Source organism: Cydia amplana, chromosome 4 (genome assembly GCF_948474715.1).
Source record: "Cydia amplana chromosome 4, ilCydAmpl1.1, whole genome shotgun sequence".
NCBI lineage: Eukaryota > Metazoa > Arthropoda > Insecta > Lepidoptera > Tortricidae > Cydia > Cydia amplana.
The window spans coordinates 6,821,438-6,840,153 of NC_086072.1; the positions used below are offsets into that span (position 1 = coordinate 6,821,438).

The 18,716-nt window shown below is 40.4% G+C and overlaps 1 protein-coding gene across 1 annotated transcript in view; it reads left to right on the top strand.

Annotated features, from left to right (window-relative positions):
• Positions 1–1,441: 1,441 nt before the first annotated feature.
• LOC134663169 (protein patched) overlaps positions 1,442–18,716 on the top strand; it is a 37,226-nt gene continuing 19,951 nt past the window's right edge. The window contains exons 1-2 of the mRNA XM_063519525.1: positions 1,442–2,349; positions 10,797–10,989. Of these exons, the coding sequence (XP_063375595.1) occupies positions 2,197–2,349; positions 10,797–10,989 (346 nt within the window). The 5' untranslated portion in view covers positions 1,442–2,196. The remainder of the gene's footprint in view (positions 2,350–10,796; positions 10,990–18,716) is intronic.

Below are 18,716 nucleotides of genomic sequence, written 5' to 3' on the forward strand. Positions count from 1 at the left end.
TTTTAATTGAAATGTTATCGTTAACAAACAAATCATCCGCGCCCGAGCTTACCTCACGCATGCTTCTTAGAATATGGCTGTGGCACCCTGCTGCGTTCTGGCCGAAGTGTCAAAATGTTCGACTAAAACGAACCCATTGAGACCAAAGTTTCTATTTCAATACCTGACTTACGATTCTTACGAAATAAAATCATTCTTTTTTTTTTAGATTTTCTTTTTTTTTAGATTTTCTTTCAAATATTTGTTGGTGCCTATACAATATCACAGATCGATCTATCTACCGCTGCATTCATTTCTTTAAGCGAAATAGTTTCAATAGCGACATTTACACCTCCATCAGTAAAATTCTTAGAAGGAGCGCGTGAAATCGAGATGTCGTCAGGTGTGGCTCGAGATCTTAATCCGATTGTTGAAACTCAATTTAGTGCACCCTTAGCGGACTTTATTAACGGCCTCTGTGGCATCTCCGTGGCATTCTGTCTCCTATTTTAAATCGATTGACAGCAATACGCCTTCGGCTGGCGCAGCTGGTGTCTAGTGGCAAGTAAGTACCTAATAGTTACTTACTTAGTTGTAGGTTTAAGTTGTTTCAGTCAACTGAGTACTTTTACTTAGGCTCATGAAGAAAAGGAGCTCTGACTTTCCTGCAACTATTTTTTAAAGGGAATATATTACACTTCGTACTACATACAATTGAATTGTAGGATACGCACTACGCAGTAAAGGAAAAGAAAGAAAAACAAAGATTCATTGTCGAGCCGTGTCGGGTGCCGATATTTAAATGTGTGTACGATAAAATCAACCTCTATCTGTATACGTTTTAATTGTTTCGGAGAATTTATTCAGCACGCGTGTTGCCAAAACGGGTTGTGGATTCAGGAGGTGTACCGCGGTACTTTGCCTCATCGTCGACACATTCGTCAAACTGACGTGCGCTCATACCGCACGCAAGGCGCGTAGTCGAAAAAGTTCAATTGATTTCAATTGATCGTGTTTCCAAGGGAACCATTTGGTTTATGATAGGAGAATAGTAGATACATTCGTGTTTTGAATGTAATGAGGACATAGGAAATAGGCATTGATTCTTAGTTGAGTAATAAATAACCATTGATAAATCTCGCCTAGTTTTTGTGGTATTAATCATTGTTCTTAGACCAGCCAAATCCAAGCCAGACAAAAGTATCCGGCTCGAAGGACCATTTAATTATAATGCCGTTTCTTGCGAACTTAAGATGTTTTCTGCGAGGTAGCTGATATTTCTGGGGCCTAGAAGTGTCCGAAGCCGAGGTGAACGATAGTCGATGAACGACATGCACTGGGCACGCCCGCTATATAAATTCATTAGTTAAATCACCGCCGGCGGCGTTTTATGTCGGTTACTTCAAAGGGCCAGGCCGCCGCGCCCCGCCGGGGGCGCTCGCCCGACTTTTTACTCAGAAAACTCTGTAAACAAAATGATATGGTGCGTCCGAATGTTTGATCCGCCTTTATTATCTGTATACAGAAGGCATGTTTGGCTAGCACACGCCCTCTCTTTGTGATAACTGGACTTCCAATAACTTTTGTTTACACGTAAACATTACTTTGGACAGTCAACTGTGCATGGAGCACTTGTCTCATCCAAAAAGTATTTCTGTCCGCATCAAGAAATTAAAACAAAGTATTTAACAACTACAAATTTAGTCATCAAATTAAAATGTTTAATTACTTTTTCTAACCGGGGCCTGTTGTTGATTGCAGCATTTTCAGTTAATGATCCGTCGACAGTCAGTGCTGTTTATTTTTCATCCACCCTCTGCTCCTCTCTCCCAGCCTCCCACCCCTTCAGTGCGCGAGCGAGATAGCCCTATTACGTGTGTGGTCCCCAAGCGAGTGGTTCGGGCGTTTCCGCCTCCGCTCGTTCGTTTTCGTTCTCCAGAACGGCAACATAACCTACAGAATCATGATGGCGGCTCAACAAATAGCCAGTGTTGCTCGACTCGCGCCAGTGTTCACACGTGTGTGTTGCGTGCGTTACTATTGTAACGAAACTCGGTGCCGTCCCATGTTTCGAACCGTACAGTGCTAGATAAAAGTGACGAATTACGGTGTACAAGTGTATGGTTATGTGGCGGCGAGTGATATGACAGCGTGTGCCGCCAGACGGACTCCGGCCGTCTTCATGAGGATACTGGTGACAAGCCTGGCCCCGAGATCATGGTGGCTCCCGATTCCGAGGCTCCTTCGAATCCTCGGATAGTGCCTGCTACGCGTGAGAGCCCCTCCGCGGCCGAGGCGCGCCACAGCGCCGATCTGTATATCCGCACCAGCTGGGTTGATGCAGCACTAGCACTCTCAGAACTTGAAAAGGTACACCGTCAACAACACGAACATAACTGTGCAGACAACTTAAAGTCATATTGTACCAGTACCACGTGTGATTGTTTTTCTTTGAATGTCAATAGTCGAGGAACGCGGCAACGCTAGCGTGGCGCCGTCTAGTGGTTAGTCGATTTAACATTTAAACAGCAGTTTTTAAAATAACTTAAGTAGGTCTTTGTTTGTCAATGACTTATGCGATAATAATCACGTCAATATCATGTTAGGTATATTATGTTTAATAGGATCTAAAAAGTGTATATAGGTATAGTATAAGTAGGTACCTAGCTAAAATGTAAAATAAAAAAATCTTAGACGATAGTATGTTTTCATACCTAACTAAATGGCTAACTATAAATTTCCACTAAAACGTTGCTATTGTAATATAAATGGAATTGAGATCCCTGCCGGGGTTTCCCCAGAGAATGGATTCATCAAAAATGGAGTGTACAGATTTTTTAAGTGTCGGCAACGGGCATGTAACACCTCTGAAGTTGCAGGCGTCCATAGGCTACGGTGACTGCTTACCATCAGGCAGGCCGTATGCTTGTATGCCACTGACGTGGTATTAAAAGACATATACATGTTTAAAGTACATACTTCTATCTATGTTGTCTACGGTTAAAACTTTAAAACAGTGCCTACATATCATATATGTAACTCCAAAAATGGATACATATAGGTACATACCCATTCCGTAATAACCAGGAAATTGTTTATATGCACACAAATTGTCCCGCTGTTGCCTACGGGACGATTCGGGGAAGGTATCGCCTTCCTAGAAGGCGGTAAACGCCGCCCCGCGGTGGTCCACACCGACCACACCCCTGTAGACTCTGTAGAGCCTGTGCAAAACATTCTTATTAAAAAAAAATTTTTGCTTACGTGATCACTTCACAATTCACATCATAAAACTATCAAGATAGGTACAAAAACAAATTTCTTCCTTTAACACTAAAATCAAAAGCGGCAGTACTCTTTAACAGAATCAATTCAAATTCAAAAACATTGAGTAAATAATAACTAGTGTCCGACCGAAGGTTCGGTTTCGGTTTCGGTTTCGGCCAGTTTCGGCCAAAAAATCATGTTTCGGCTGTAGTTTCGGTTTCGGCCAAAAAACGGCCGAACCTTTCGGCCGGGCCGAAACTTACGAAATGGTACTTCGGACAAAGACCAAAAGTTGGGGAATAAGTAGGACAACAATATTAATACCTACATATACTGATTCATGTATATTAGGTACAGACATTAATTGGTTTATTATAAAACACAATTCCACTAATGAGGGCGCCACTGGACGGTTGACGCAGTCTTAAGAGGTTACCTCAATTTACCATTGGTTTGTGTTCCACATGTCTTCTACTTCAGCTTAGCCTTTGGCCTCGCTGCGCCATGCTCGGCCTGCGGTCTCGCTTTTGAATACAATGTACATTGGTTGGAGTCTGTGCTCAACTACTTATCCTGAAGCCTTAAGCACGGCTTTGACTTCGCATGAAAGTTCGCCTCAATGGGGCACTTCGGACTTTTTGGCCCAGGTAAAGATCGGTACCCGGCCTTGCGATATTGTTAACAAAAAATTTCGCGCTCGCTGCGCTCGCGTTTTTGGTTGACCCTGTGTCTACATGTTAGCTTGACTGGTGAATGAATAGAGTTAGACCAAGAAAATTCTGTAATGATTTTGATAGCATACGCAGTGCAACTAGTGCAAATGTTATTTATACGTCATAATTTCATAGAAGTTTAAGTTTTGACGTTTAAAATAACACTTGCACTGCGTGTGTTATCAACTTATCAAAATCGTTGCATAATTATCTTGGTCTAACTCTAGTAATTTTCATAAAAAACTGCTTAAGTAACATCAATTTCAAGGACATTGGGTGTTGACAGCCCCATAATATGTGTGTAAAAGCGGTTTTATGACATTTTTTCAACGATTTTAACAAGTCTACAAAAGTTTCGGTTTCGGTTTCGGTTTCGGCCGAAACTAGAGCCAAAGCCGAACATTCGGTTTCGGTTTCGGTTTCGGCAAAAAAACATGTTTCGGTCGGACACTAATAATAACCAAAAAAACCGGCACGAAAAAAAATTCAAACGAAAGCCCACTTTTGTAATAGGGAAACAAAACAAAAACAGCTGTAATTCGTGGTGAGCTATAATGTAGGTGGAAGTTGGTCGATCGTATGCAAGATGAAGCAATTAAGGCGCAGCGAAGGGGCGGCGCGGGAGGGGGGCCGCACGCGCACCGGCGCGGGCGCCGCCGATAGAGACATCAACGCGGCCGGCGCATGCCATGCCATACTTACTCTACTAGAAGAGAAATTTTATTTAGCTCGGAGCTAATGATCGTTGCAGCCAGAAGGAACTTATTATCAGTGGGCAATTGTTACAAAAATAAAATAATATAGCCGTAGTAATAGTGGCAACGTAATTTAAATATAGTTGAGCTTAAATTACATATACTATGTAATTATATGGTATAGTAACCTCGGTCTTTAAAAAAAAAATACGAAAATGATTTTCTTATTGACAAAACGATACCACCTGAATCATATCTTCCTAATAACTTCACCGAAAATAAACAAAAAGAATGCTGCGCAAGATTCTACAAAGTTTTTAAGTCTTGTCTGGTCGGACCGCACAGAGCTTGCGTCGTGGAATTGAGACATCTTGTGGTTTCCGATCGTGTATCCCTTTCTTGCTTGGGGAAGGCGTAGTTTCTTTTCGTTCCTTATGATTTATATTCTATCTCTTTCCCACTCGGTTTTCCCACAGATATTTTGTCTTTGTCCAAACATTGAGCGATTCACGGCGACGGTCAGCAGCTGCGCCGGAGACTTTTTGAGATTGTCCAAGATTCAGAGAAACAGGCCATTCTCGATTGTACTAAAGGTTTTTTGAAAATGTTAAAAATATACCGTCAGCTGTATGAAAATCTTGTACGTTTATTACTTAAAAATAATACCTACACAAAATTATCTTGAACATGTTGTTATTCCGTTATCTTTTACTTTACACATTAATGAGTTCGTAATTTAGGTGAAACATGTGTTAGAAGATGTATTGCAAAAAATATTAATAACTGCATTAACAGATATTTATTTTTTGGGTCTTATTAAGCCAATAACTGTAAAAATGTTCGGTGATTATAAAGATTAACAAAATCTACATTTACAACGGCCGAAATTAGCAGAGACCAGATGATAATTGGTATCGTTTATCATCCGACTAATAAGGTAATGGAGTCCCATAAAAAACAGCAGGTTTGCGGCATGTGGGTTAGCCACAAGCAATTCAGGTATCAGATGACGCCACGTGAGCCGTTTAGGCCACCGGCTCCATGAAACATGGGACTGCGTACACACTTCATTGCACTTCGTCGACTGTTACCCTCATATCTCCGCTTCCGGGCCAGTAGCTTCACACCAGCTGGGCAAATTACTTTCACTGGTGGTCTTTTATTTCCGTAATTTTACAGCCAGGTTCACTACTAACCTAGTGCGTTAGGTACTGATAAGGTCGCTATCATATGCTGCTCAAACCGGTTCCGCTGCCCACTACTAGGTAACTTTCTCAAGAATATTGACTTGTTTTCCGCGTTCGACATGTTAATTTAACAAATTTAAGCGTTTTTTTTTTATTCCGGCTGTCGGTAATTTATAACTTGATACACTTAATTATTTACCTGTCTAGGTAAGACACGTAAAGCTTCCGCTTGCTTAAGTATCCTACGGTCCTACAGTTCCTACACCAATGGAGGAAGCGAATAGATATAAGTGGCTCGTTTCTTTATAGTTCCTTAAAATTAATACAGTCGCCATCATATATCGAAGCGGCCGTGGTGCTCCAAAATATCTGAACACGCACTCTAACCATGACGATATAGGCGTGTTCAGATAATATTAGTTAGCACCTTGGCCGCTCCGATAAATATCTGATGGCGACTCGGTATTATTGCAACCAAGTTTTTAGTGAAATAACGAATATACTTCTGCAAGTGAATCGGTCTATGAACAGATAAATCCAGTAACCCTTCAATAGCGAACAAAAAGAGTTAAGACATTCCAATACGAGCTTGTGTATTCGAGAAACTCTTGTGTGTTGGGTGGGTTCACATTATCACCGATTGGCAACTCCATTGATGGCTCCTAATGAGAAGTCTTACGGCCCAGAGTTAAATGTTTAATGCACTGCACTGCTGTTTACTTGAAATGGTTGTATAATAGTCTGAACCTTGGAAAACTGGAACTCACTCGTATTCTCTACGCCCTTTAAGGGTATGGTAAGTAGGTACCATGAAGCAACTAAGCGCACGATACCTCGTGCATTCTGATGGGATAATAGAGCCCACACTCACGACCCATTATATGCAGATCCGGAACACTGCCGGAGCCCGCCGTGTCGGCCAACTCGATTGATGCCAGCGGATGTCAAAGATCGCGCCAATCAACCTCCGCTCCAAGCCACTTGCTAAACTAATACATGAACATGCCACATGACGTGAATGATTGATAAATCATCATACGTTGGGGAACTTTGTATTTAAACAGAACATAAATAAATGTAAGAGCTTGATAAGAAAAACGAGACGCCAAGCACCTGCCGCAAAGATTAATTCTGGGGAAGGACATTTTGTGATTGCAAAAGGACGTATCAGTTCGTAAAGTACACGCGAACATTGTAAAGAATTTTATAATTACTACTTTCAGAGGTGTAAAGTTGTAAACAAACAAAACAACCAATTACATATATGTATTACATAAACTTGGTCTCAAATATAAAATAGGTTGTGACTAATAAATATTATGTTGTCCTAGGTTTTGTAATTGTCGTTTCGTTTGTCATTAAAATTTGACTAGGTAAAGAATGTTTGCTTATTAATGGCTATCTACTGTTATGAAATCTATAATAGACACTTTTAAGAGTAATTATGTTTATTGAAGTAGATGCTTAATTATTACAATAGTGTTGACCTCTGATAAGAAAGGCTAGACTTAAAAGCGGCTGGCGTGTCACTGGGCAACCGCTTCTTAAATTATCTTTTGACGGTTTCCTGTGAGATGATAAAGTGCTCTGTTTACTCAATAGTGTATAATTATAGTGTGACAAAAATATTTTTAGTTTTAACTTCATGGCATGATGACTGAGTGAATTGCTTTTATAATATTCATCCTTTAATATTAGAACATCTCTGTAAGAAACAAAGTCGTCACTATCAGTAATAGTTAGGTATTTGCTCCTGGAGCTTAATCCTTATCTGCAGGAAGTACCGCGCACCGCAATGTCGCCTCTGTTTTATAGATTATAGTAACTTATCCAGTCAGTAGCGCCGACGTAAGCATTGTCACTGGAACTATATCCCAAAGATTAACACTCCATAATAAACCAATTTGGCCCCAAGTAGCTTCCGACACGAGAATGTCGTATACGATACTATCACAGATATGAACTGTTGGCGTAGTAGATCCCTTACGAGCGTTTCGCGTCGTATTAGGGTTGCCGTATTTGGTACCTGAATGAAGGGTCTGCGCAGTGTCGGTGCAGTTCCGTACGTTCCACGTGGGCCGCGCGGCGCGGGGAGCGGGGCACCGGCCCAGGCGCATTCCGGCCGTGACGTCACGCCCACCCAGCGCGCTCGACATTCACTGCGCCCGCACACTATCGACCGTTCTGTCCTGACTCTCGAGTCTCTCGACGTACCTATCTTCTATTAAAATATTATTGCCGTATTTGTTGATGTTGACTTCATTAACTGTGCGTACTACAGTTCAGCGAACTCGTTCCCCATTCCTCGCATAGCGCCGATTGAAAATAAACGCCTCGGAATTCGCTCAAGTCGCTAACGATGGTGTAATTGGTGCTGTCAGGTTCGCATTTCGGCCTCGCGAGTGGTGCGGCGCTGTTCCCGTGGTTTATATGTGGGTAATTTAATAAGGTATGATTCAATAGTAATCCGTTACCCGAGTGGCCTTCGGGGGCACGGCGCACCTCTCTTTAACAAGAGGTATCTATAATATAATACTTGCCTACATCTGCATACCACATAATGTTAGGGTTTGCGGAACTAGTACAGAAGGTATACAAGCAGAGCTTGAGGGCTGTTCGAGTCACGCGAGTGTGCATCGCCCTCTGCAGCACGCCTTGGCCTTGCGGTCGCGCATGTTATGACAACGCCGCCATAATGACGTGACACTTCATTCATGATTATTGATTGAGTCTAATTTTGTAGCGTATCTAAAACACAATGATTTTAAAGTGCTGCTCCTAATTTCTGTAGTTTTTTAGGGTTCCGTGCCCAAAGGGTAAAAACGGGACCCTATTACTAAGACTCCGCTGTCCGTCCGTCCGTCCGTCCGTCCGTCTGTCACCAGGCTGTATCTCACGAACCGTGATAGCTAGACAGTTGAAATTTTCACAGATGATGTGTATTTCTGTTGCCGCTATAACAACAAATACTAAAAACAGAATAAAATAAAGATTTAAGTGGGGCTCCCATACAACAAACGTGATTTTTGACCGAAGTTAAGCAACGTCGGGCGGGGTCAGTACTTGGATGGGTAACCGATTTTTTTGCTTGTTTTCCTCTATTTTTTGTTGATGGTGCAGAACCCTACGTGCGCGAGTCCGACTCGCACTTGGCCGGTTTTTTTAAATATTAATCTTTTAGAACAATTCAAAAGGTCCGTTGCAGGACTAAAAAGTCTAAAAACCTGTAGGTATAATAGGTATGTTGAAAATTTACCACAGTTAGTCAATTTTTATCAATTATTAAACGGTTTTTAGGAATTCAAAATCAAATGAATACCTACTGAAGAAAGAAAGTCGTATTCTTACCAAGAATTAAAATAAACTTTCAACAGTATTTCAATTCTAATCAGTTCGATCTGTTGTACAAAACGCAGTACAACGAAGTTTTTTTTATCTTAATATTTTCTTCGTAAATGTTGATGATACCGAGCTGGCCATTAGGCCGGATGGCGTAATCGCCGCTCAACACCGGCGTCGCCGATTGAGTTATTATTATGTAATTAGTAAGCGGTCAGGGCTGTTCCAATCGCTAACTGAGTTCAGGCGAACCGAACGCGCAGGCGGACCAATATAAGTGCACTCTCCCGTAACGTATAGTTGTTGCGTAGTTCGAGATCAAGGAAATAATGGTCTGCCTGAACGTTCAATTCGCCTGGGACTGGTTATCAATAGGAATATGAAGTCTGTATTCGGCTGGAGTCCTGCAAGGCGCCACGGGAGCGCCTCATTAATCACAATCATCTGGAAATTATTTCCAATTTTATGTTTTATTATTACGTCTACCGCCAATGATACCTCTATTGAGGAAACATTTAAATTTAATCACCAGAAAAAACTTTCATCTTGGTTCCGTACCGCGTAAGATCGTTCGGCTAAAGACGTTACCTATCAGGGGATCATAGGTAAGTATATAGGTAGGTACTTAACTAGAAACTTAGTGACATTGTTCAGCTAATATAGTCTTAAGTTTTAGTTGATATATGTATGTAATTTCAATATCAGTATAGAAGTTACCTTTCTGCCTAAGGCTGCCTGTCCACTAGAGATGTGCGATGATGCGTATTGAGAGAAGTGTTTCCTGTCCAATCCCACGATATGACGTCACCATAAGCGTTCTGGCTCATATATGCCGTAGCCGTAGGAGCTGACAGATTAAGAACCAATTCATTTACATATCCTGCTCAGCGCAGCTCTAGCTTATCTAAAATACACACCCCACGCTATGCATCCTCGCACATCTCTGGTGGAAACGCAGCCTAAATAACCAATGTGTGTAAACACAGTTACGCGTATAAAGAAAATGCAAATTCCTCTTGAATCACTTTATCTATTAAAAAAAACCTCATCAAAATCCGTTGCGTAGTTCTAAGCATATATGTATACAGACAGACAGACAGACAGACAGCGGGAAGCGACTTTGTTTTATACTATGTACCTACTGATGTTCAGATTCAACTCACCTTGATTTTGACACCACATATCTCTAAGAGGACCCACAGATTACCAGTCCGCCGGACGATATCAGCCTGTCAGTTGTTCAGAACTCACCTTTTACGTTTAACTGACAGGCTGATATCGTCCGGCGAACTGGTAATCTGTGGGCTCCTTAATAAGATAAGAGTGCAGTACAAATAGTACTATGTCTGTTATGTGTCGCCTATTATTTGCATGGACGCTTCAAACTCGCTTCGATCGTTTCTTAGGCCGCGGACTGGACGCAAGCGGCGCGCGGTGCGGCGAGCGGCAAATCAAGGCCGTTCATACATGCGCTCGACCACGCAATTTGCCGCGCGCCGCTTTCATTCCGTCTGCGCCTCCGCGGCTACATGCTTTCTTTGCCTTTTCAAAGCAGCGAAAGTATTGAATTTGGCCGATGTAAAACAAACAAGTATTCAAGGTTGTCTAATTTCCAGGGTAACATCGAGGGCGGTCGCACGTCGCTGTGGATCCGGGCGTGGCTGCAGGAGCAGCTCTTCGTGCTCGGGTGCTTTCTGCAGGGTGACGCGGGGAAGGTGCTCTTCGTGGCCATCCTCGTGCTTTCCACCTTTTGTGTCGGCCTCAAGTCTGCGCAGATACACTCGCGCGTCGATCAGCTCTGGGTTCAAGGTATTTTTACTATTCATTATACAACCAATACTCGGAAGGCTAACGAACAAATATTTCACACATTACTCATGTACTTATTTTTTATTTGCTCAGTGTTCATTTCATTTGAACTGCATACATTGTATGAGTAAGGTCTCAAGTTGCATTATTTTTAGGAAATAACTTTTAGTTTCCAGAATTTACTTGTACCTCTCTACCTATACATTTGTATTTGAAGTATCAAATTCAAATACAATAAGACCAGTTGAGTTCTTAGAAATTATTTTGGAAAGGATTTTTTTTTGTTATCAACTTTTTTTATCTGAAACGTCAGTTGTGATATTATTAGCATCTAACGATCAACAATTGTTTTGCATTCCCCGTAGTTGAAAATACCAAGGATAACATAACATTCTTATTAACTACACAGTTTTAACGCATTGTGTCACACGCACTCGCCAATCCAATAAAACGTCATCGCACCTGCCGGTACGATAACTTTATTCCCCAAAAGTACGAACTATCAAAAAACCATACGCATCAAGATAAGCGCAGTGGCGCAATGTGCATCGGAGGAATACCAACAGCGGCGTCCTGCCCGCTTCCGTCGACGTGCGCCGCATACTGCTGCCCCTCGAATATAAATGCATCCATTAACATCCAATATTAGTGCATCCATCAACATCCAAATTACAATTTAAACGTCCGCTGCTGTAGCAAAAATATAGAAGCCCGCCGCTTAGAAGCCCATTCAAATGCAAAGAGAGTAGTAGGTAGGTGAGGTGCTTAGGGATAACTAGTGCATTAAGCTGGGCCAAGACCACGTAGAGTAGAGTAATAAACTGTCGATGACATTCCAATTTCCAATAGGTACGTCATTTGCTAGTTAACCCTTATCTTGGCATTGTAACACCCGTGATACTTGGAACTTTAAAAATTCTAGCAGGTTAACTTTAATACCTAACAAAATAATTCTGCCATAAATATGTCGAGCTACCCTCCTTTATTATAGAAAAAAATAATGGAGACCAATGTCATTGTAAATTAATTAGTAATAATCAACATGGCGCCGCGGAAACAACAAATTTCGTTTCGTATTGGAAGTTAGCACTTATGTCTTAGATTAATATGTATTTTCCCATAATCTACATTTTGATGCATTAACTATCTGTTAGTGTATAAATATTTCCATTGCGATCGAATTTTAAAACATTTAATACACAGAATCTTACATGAAACTGTTATGTATTATATTTGATACATTGCCAAGAACTCAGAAATGTACATGGCAAAAGGATTGTATTACATTTAATACATTGTCAAGTTGCCATCAAAATAGGTTTACATGTTTTTAAATATTTTTTTATATTTGTGGGGTTACAACACATATTTCAAATTTGTCATATTAGTTGTCGTATTATTTAGTTACTGAACTTTGATTTTTTAAAAGTACTAGATGTTTTTTAACTGTATATTCGTACGCTGTAGCATTATTGCTACGCCGTAGCTCGTAGCGCGGAAAAATTTGTGTATGCCCAAAAATGCCCCCTAAGTAAAAAAAAAATATTTTTTTTAACCTTTATTTATTTGTTTACTTTTCCTATTTTAGACTACTTTTTGTTGACGAGTTTTTGAAACTTTACGGGATCAAATTTTTCTTCCATGTGATCAGGTATTCGTGGATATAATTGATTTTTACAGGTTTAATAGTCATCTGATGCTTTAGATTGTGTTTAATAAGCAATAAATGATGATTTCTGTTGCACTATATGTTTTATTTTTATTATAATCCAAATTTTTCTTCTAAAAAGTAGGTAACTGGTTTGTCGAGGGATTGGCATTGTATCAAATATGATACATATGATTTTCCGAAACTGGAAAACCTAGGATTTTTTTATAGTCTACAATGCTCAATAGGTGACCAAAAACTAAAAAAATATTTATTGTTTATATTAAAAAAATTACATTTAAGATATTTTGAGCCTTGCCAAGATAAAGGTTAACGCAAACCAAAATATTGAAAAAAAAAAATGTTTTTTATATAGGTTCATGTTAAAAATATAAGTTAATTGGTTTTTCTTCCATGCCATGACATGTTTCATAGAAAAATGTATTAAATCGCCGCGGAAGCCAGCACGTCACGTTTGTGTCGTGTCTATAAGAACTTGTCATTCATTATTCTTTTGGCGGCGATTATTGAATGAATTAAATTACCGGCGCATCCATACATTATATTCAAATGAGCCAGTACGTGCAGATTTGGTGACAAGATACTTTGCAACTATGAGTTCACTTTGTGTGTTCAATTAGGTAACACGAATTGGCCAAGTTGTTTGATTATTTTAAGTAGGGTATGTACATACGTACTTAAGAAAAATACGTATAATTTTGTCACTGATCCTTCAGGGTTTATAATAAAAGGTTTCTTCATATATTGATCCTAGCAAAAAAGTGTATAGAATGTATCTCTATTTGGCAGTTTTTGGTTTTCGTTTGGCGAGCTATTAGTAGATAGTGGCATTGTGTGTTTGCATAAATGAATATATTAAGTTTTATCTGCAATATAACTGGATTCATTGTTATTTAGCCATTTCATTGTACTCATTTGTTATTTCACTTTTTTTCTAGGTAGGCAGATATGCATAATGCTTACTTTAAAGTTGTTCTTGTTACCCATTAATGGTATTTAAGGTTTTATGTTAGTATGACTTATTTTGAACGAGTTAAGATGAAATTTAAGATTATCGGGTTACATTACTTTGATAATCTAGCTTCTATAATTAATAAACTATTGATGCAGCCGTTCGTTCTGACGTATTTTATTATGCGGGCTCTTGACTTTGAATCTATATTCTACCGTTATCAGAATATTTTCAGTCGATTTACCTAATTAGGGGTGTGAATGTTTTTACTTTTATTAAAAATAAATTAATAATAAAATAAATATCCATATACCTTTACCTATGTAGGTAATTAAAAGAAATACGATACACACTCAGGATAATATTAATATTTTCAAGCTTGCACTTGATTATTATTTCTGTGCCATCTGCTACGGCGTAGCACATGTAGCATCTATAGCAGCGTCTACAGTTGGATACAGGCATAAAGGCGTTTGTAACAGAATCAATATTGGCTTGCCTTTGCCTTCTTATCTCTAGTTCTCTCAATAAAAGCTTTTAAAAGTGTACAACAGACGATAACGGGTTTTTGTAGTAAAAACATAATTAGGAAAACAACTCTTCATTGCATAAACATAAGCAACAAACAATAGTTTCGTTTCTATAGCGTTATTTACAATCGCTTTCAAGTTTCAATAGGTTTGACTCGGAGCTCTGGAGACTGTCCTTGAACACGACTGATAATAAACAACCGGTATGTTTTTTATTGCCCAAATTCTTTATATCTGGGTGGTCTAACAGTGTTTTATGATACATACATTAACAAAGTTGAAATCCATACCTTATAATTAGGCAAACGTTAAATGAAACAAATAGTAAAATCAAGGTACTAGCTAGAGTCGAATACTTATTTGATATTATAGGTTTTATAGTGACAGTGACCGAGAATAAACGTACATATTTATTATTTTTAAATTTTTATCCAATTGTGTGGAATGTATAAAATGTGACCATCGGATCTTTAATAGCCTCTGGCTAGTAATTAATTCACAAGCGATGCAGTAGAAAATATAGCTCATTCATACCGTGTTCATACCGTTCACCTATAAAATAAATTCTCAAACATCATTTATATTAAGTCTTTGCTACCGTTCAAACAATACATATTGAGGGCCTTATCGCGGAACAAAGCCTCCGTTAAACAATGCCGAAGGCCTCGGAGTTCGGAGTCGCCTAACAACTTAATTAGGTGGCCCGCGGCCGCCCGTAAATATACCCACGTGAAATTACGACCGATGATAAAACTAAAAAAATGTATAAGATTTCTATTGACTCACAAAAAACGAGGTATCCGATTGTCCGGCCCGCTTTTGTGTGAAGACGTCGTGCTGTGACTAGGGTTGCCACATCGAAAGGCGCTATTATCGAAAAAAAAAAACAATTTTTCGGGATTTTGAGACTCAAGTCGGGAAAAAAAACATTCAAATTAAATTAATTGTATTAAAAAGAACGATATTTTACATTAATGTCACTATACGTCAGCTGCTCTGCCCATAGACGTTTTTATAACGCTGACGCGCTCGACACGGGTCGCTCGCTCGCTCGATGACAGTTCGGAACTTGAAATTATTGTTTTATAACGTGCAGCTGTTTTTCGGGACAGTTTCCATTTTGTCGGGTATCGAGAACACATGCTAAAAATCGGGAGAATCCCGCCAAATCCCGACCATCTGGCAACCCTAGCTGTGACGCGGTCTGTTCCTCATTCGCCTTTACGCTTCGCTCCTGCCCTACTCGGAATTGGTTCTTTTGCGAGCGCGGGCCGAGCGTGATGGCTCAATCGAGAGCGCAGCGGGCGCGTCAAGCTCGAGATGGCATACCCACCGTGGAGAATGAGTATTATGTGCGGAACGTGACGGGACTTACGGTATTCTATGGCAGGTAGATAATTAAGGACGCGGTCCAACACCATTTGCACAACTCATAATTGAATAAGGTATTCCTAGACTGCAATAATGATGTTAGTTTTTCTGACATCTTCAGCTTCACCCCTATAAGTAATTTAATGCCGGTTTCTTTTAAACTGCTGTGCAAACAAAAACGTAGGACTTAGAGAAAGAACTATCATGACCACTCTATTTTACCTATTTGGCGAGCATGACCTTAATTCGTTGTAGATCATTAATTGATGAACACTTTCGAGAGAAACATTCCTTAGCTTTCACTTGAGACATTCTTATCTTTCGTTCTGCACTATGAGAAAATTCTAAGGGTCAGTTGCAACCACAGTCTACGGAATTATTACCGTAAGTAACATGCAAAATACTATTAAATTCCCCGTATAATAACAATTGTACGAACGACCAATTAATAACGGAAGCAACAAGTGGTAAATTGCAATCAGGGAGCATGGATGGTGTGCTCCAGCGTCTGGGCTATAACCGCGAAAATCGAAGTTCGCAAATTGCGGGGATCTTTCTCTTTCACTCTAATTACGCCTTCATTGGAGTAAAAGAGAAAGATCCCCGCAATTTGCGAAAAACGGTTTTCGCGTTAGCCCCTCTGTATCTTTATGGATCGGCGCGGGTCCGGCGTCGCTCTCGCAAAGGACGCGATTTGTTTATTCCGCCATCCATCTGTTGTCTACGCTGGCTAATTTGCATAGAGGGCCTGACCGGGCGCGCGGGCGGAAGGCCGGACCACACGGGCCGGGCGCAGGCGCGCGGGTGGCCGCGCAACACAACATGCGCGAGCGCACGTAGCGCCCCCCGCTCGCCGCACCGTGCTATTCTTTGTGGCGGACGTCATTCATTGCGATCGTATCGTCTCTGATCGATCACACTACAAAACGTCATTATCACCGGTCGCGCACGTAGTCTGCAAAGCCGATCCAAACAGCTTTATCATCCGGCGTATTACACATTGTGCTGATCTGCAACCCGGTCATTAACTGTCGCTTTATGCACTGTTTCCTGTATTGCGTGATGAAGTCAATAATACTGAGTATCTATGTGCTGCAGAGATTGTGCCCTGGCAGTTACAGAATCAGAAAAGTTCGTGTGGCAATAAAAAAAGGCTCTGTGTTGCGAATGTTGCGATAATTGCGGAGCCTAGCGTGATCTTACATCGTCTGCCTCTAGCTACACTGTACTCCATGTTATGCAACGGTTGAAATCTCAATTTAATGCGGTATGGGTTGGTAAATTGAAGTACATATTTAACCTATAAAAGGCTTTATCCGCTTTAATAAAAAAAAGTGTACGCAACATGCTCTACCACTTCCTGCTCCCCATACCTAAACCATTTAATTTAAATTGCAATGTGATCGATATTAATGGCGTCGACAATCCGATACTTAAATCAATCTTCACGCTTTCCAACCAGCTAGAGTTACGTTGGCGTCGTAATTTGCGCCCACGACTCCGGTAGGTGTTAAAATAGAGGCGCCCTGTGCGGGCGCCGATCCCATTCCACTTGCTTTATGATAATCCTCAATATCCGGCGAGTGAGCTATGTTTAGGAACGAAGCACGCCGCAGGTTGAGCGCCCCTGCCTTGCACTTGAACAGCCATTACGTTACGTTGGCCTGGTTCAACGGTTTTGCGTGGCAGGGTCAAGGATAACAGAGATTGATAACAATTCGTTATATACATATGTAGGTACTCGTAACTGCAGTCGTACTTACGTAGGCGTAGGTCTTATGTTTAAATCGGGCATATAACTACTATTTACGAAAGAGTATCAAAACGGTACAAGAAACCTAGATGCAGGAGTGTGAGCAAGAAAACTCACGATATTATTTGCAGCGTACGTGATGAAATCTCCGTTTTATAGTGTGCGAAAATCGTTAAACAATATTATTCCTAAGTTCCTTCATTTACGTACCTATTGTATGTTCCATGGAATGGACCTTAAAACAAAAAACCGGCCAAGTGCGAGTCGGACTCGCGCACGGAGGGTTCCGCACCATCAACAAAAAATAGAGCAAAACAAGCAAAAAAAACGGTCACCCATCCAAGTACTGACCCCGCCCGACGTTGCTTAACTTCGGTCAAAAATCACGTTTGTTGTATGGGAGCCCCACTTAAATCTTTATTTTATTCTGTTATTAGTATTTGTTGTTATAGCGGCAACAGAAATACATCATATGTGAAAATTTCAACTGTCTAGCTATCACGGTTCGTGAGATACAGCCTGGTGACAGACGGACGGACGGACGGACGGACGGACGGACGGACAGCGGAGTCTTAGTAATAGGGTCCCGTTTTTACCCTTTGGGTACGGAACCCTAAAAAGCGGCCAAGTGCGAGTCGGACTCGCCCATGAAGGGTTCCGTATTTAGGGGATTTGACGTATTAAAAAAAACTACTTACTAGATCTCGTTCAAACCAATTTTCGGTGGAAGTATGCATGGTAATGTACATCATATTTTTTTTTTTAGTTTTATCACTCTCTTATTTTAGAAGTTACAGGGGTGGGGACACACACACATTTTACCACTTTGGAAGTGTCTCTCGCGCAAACTATTCAGTTTAGAAAAAAATGATATTAGAAACCTCAATATCATTTTTGAAGACCTATCCATAAATACCCCACACGTATGGGTTTGATGAAAAAAAATTCTTTGAGTTTCAGTTCTAAGTATGGGGAACGCCAAAAAAAAAATTTTTTTCTATTTTTGTGTGAAAATCTTAATGCGGTTCACAGAATACATCTACTTACCAAGTTTCAACAGTATAGGTCTTATAGTCTCGGAATAAAGTGGCTGTGACATACGGACGGACAGACAGACAGACAGACATGACGAATCTATAAGGGTTCCGTTTTTTGCCATTTGGCTACGGAACCCTAAAAATTGCAGTAAGACGTAGAGCGGTCCACACAAATGTTTTAATCGCAGATAAACAAAAAATCTCCGGCACACCCGGCTGTCAACATTGATTTTTTGTAAAATGTAATGCTTATGAAGCTAATTTATACAAAGTGTTTTGCTAACGACCGCGACCGAACTTATCATGACATACATATGACAGATGATCAATTGGAGGCTGTATTTGAGTGAGGACTTAGGTAGGTATATGCTTCATTCAGTTTCATGAAGTCTTGCTTGATTGGTTATAGGTAGTT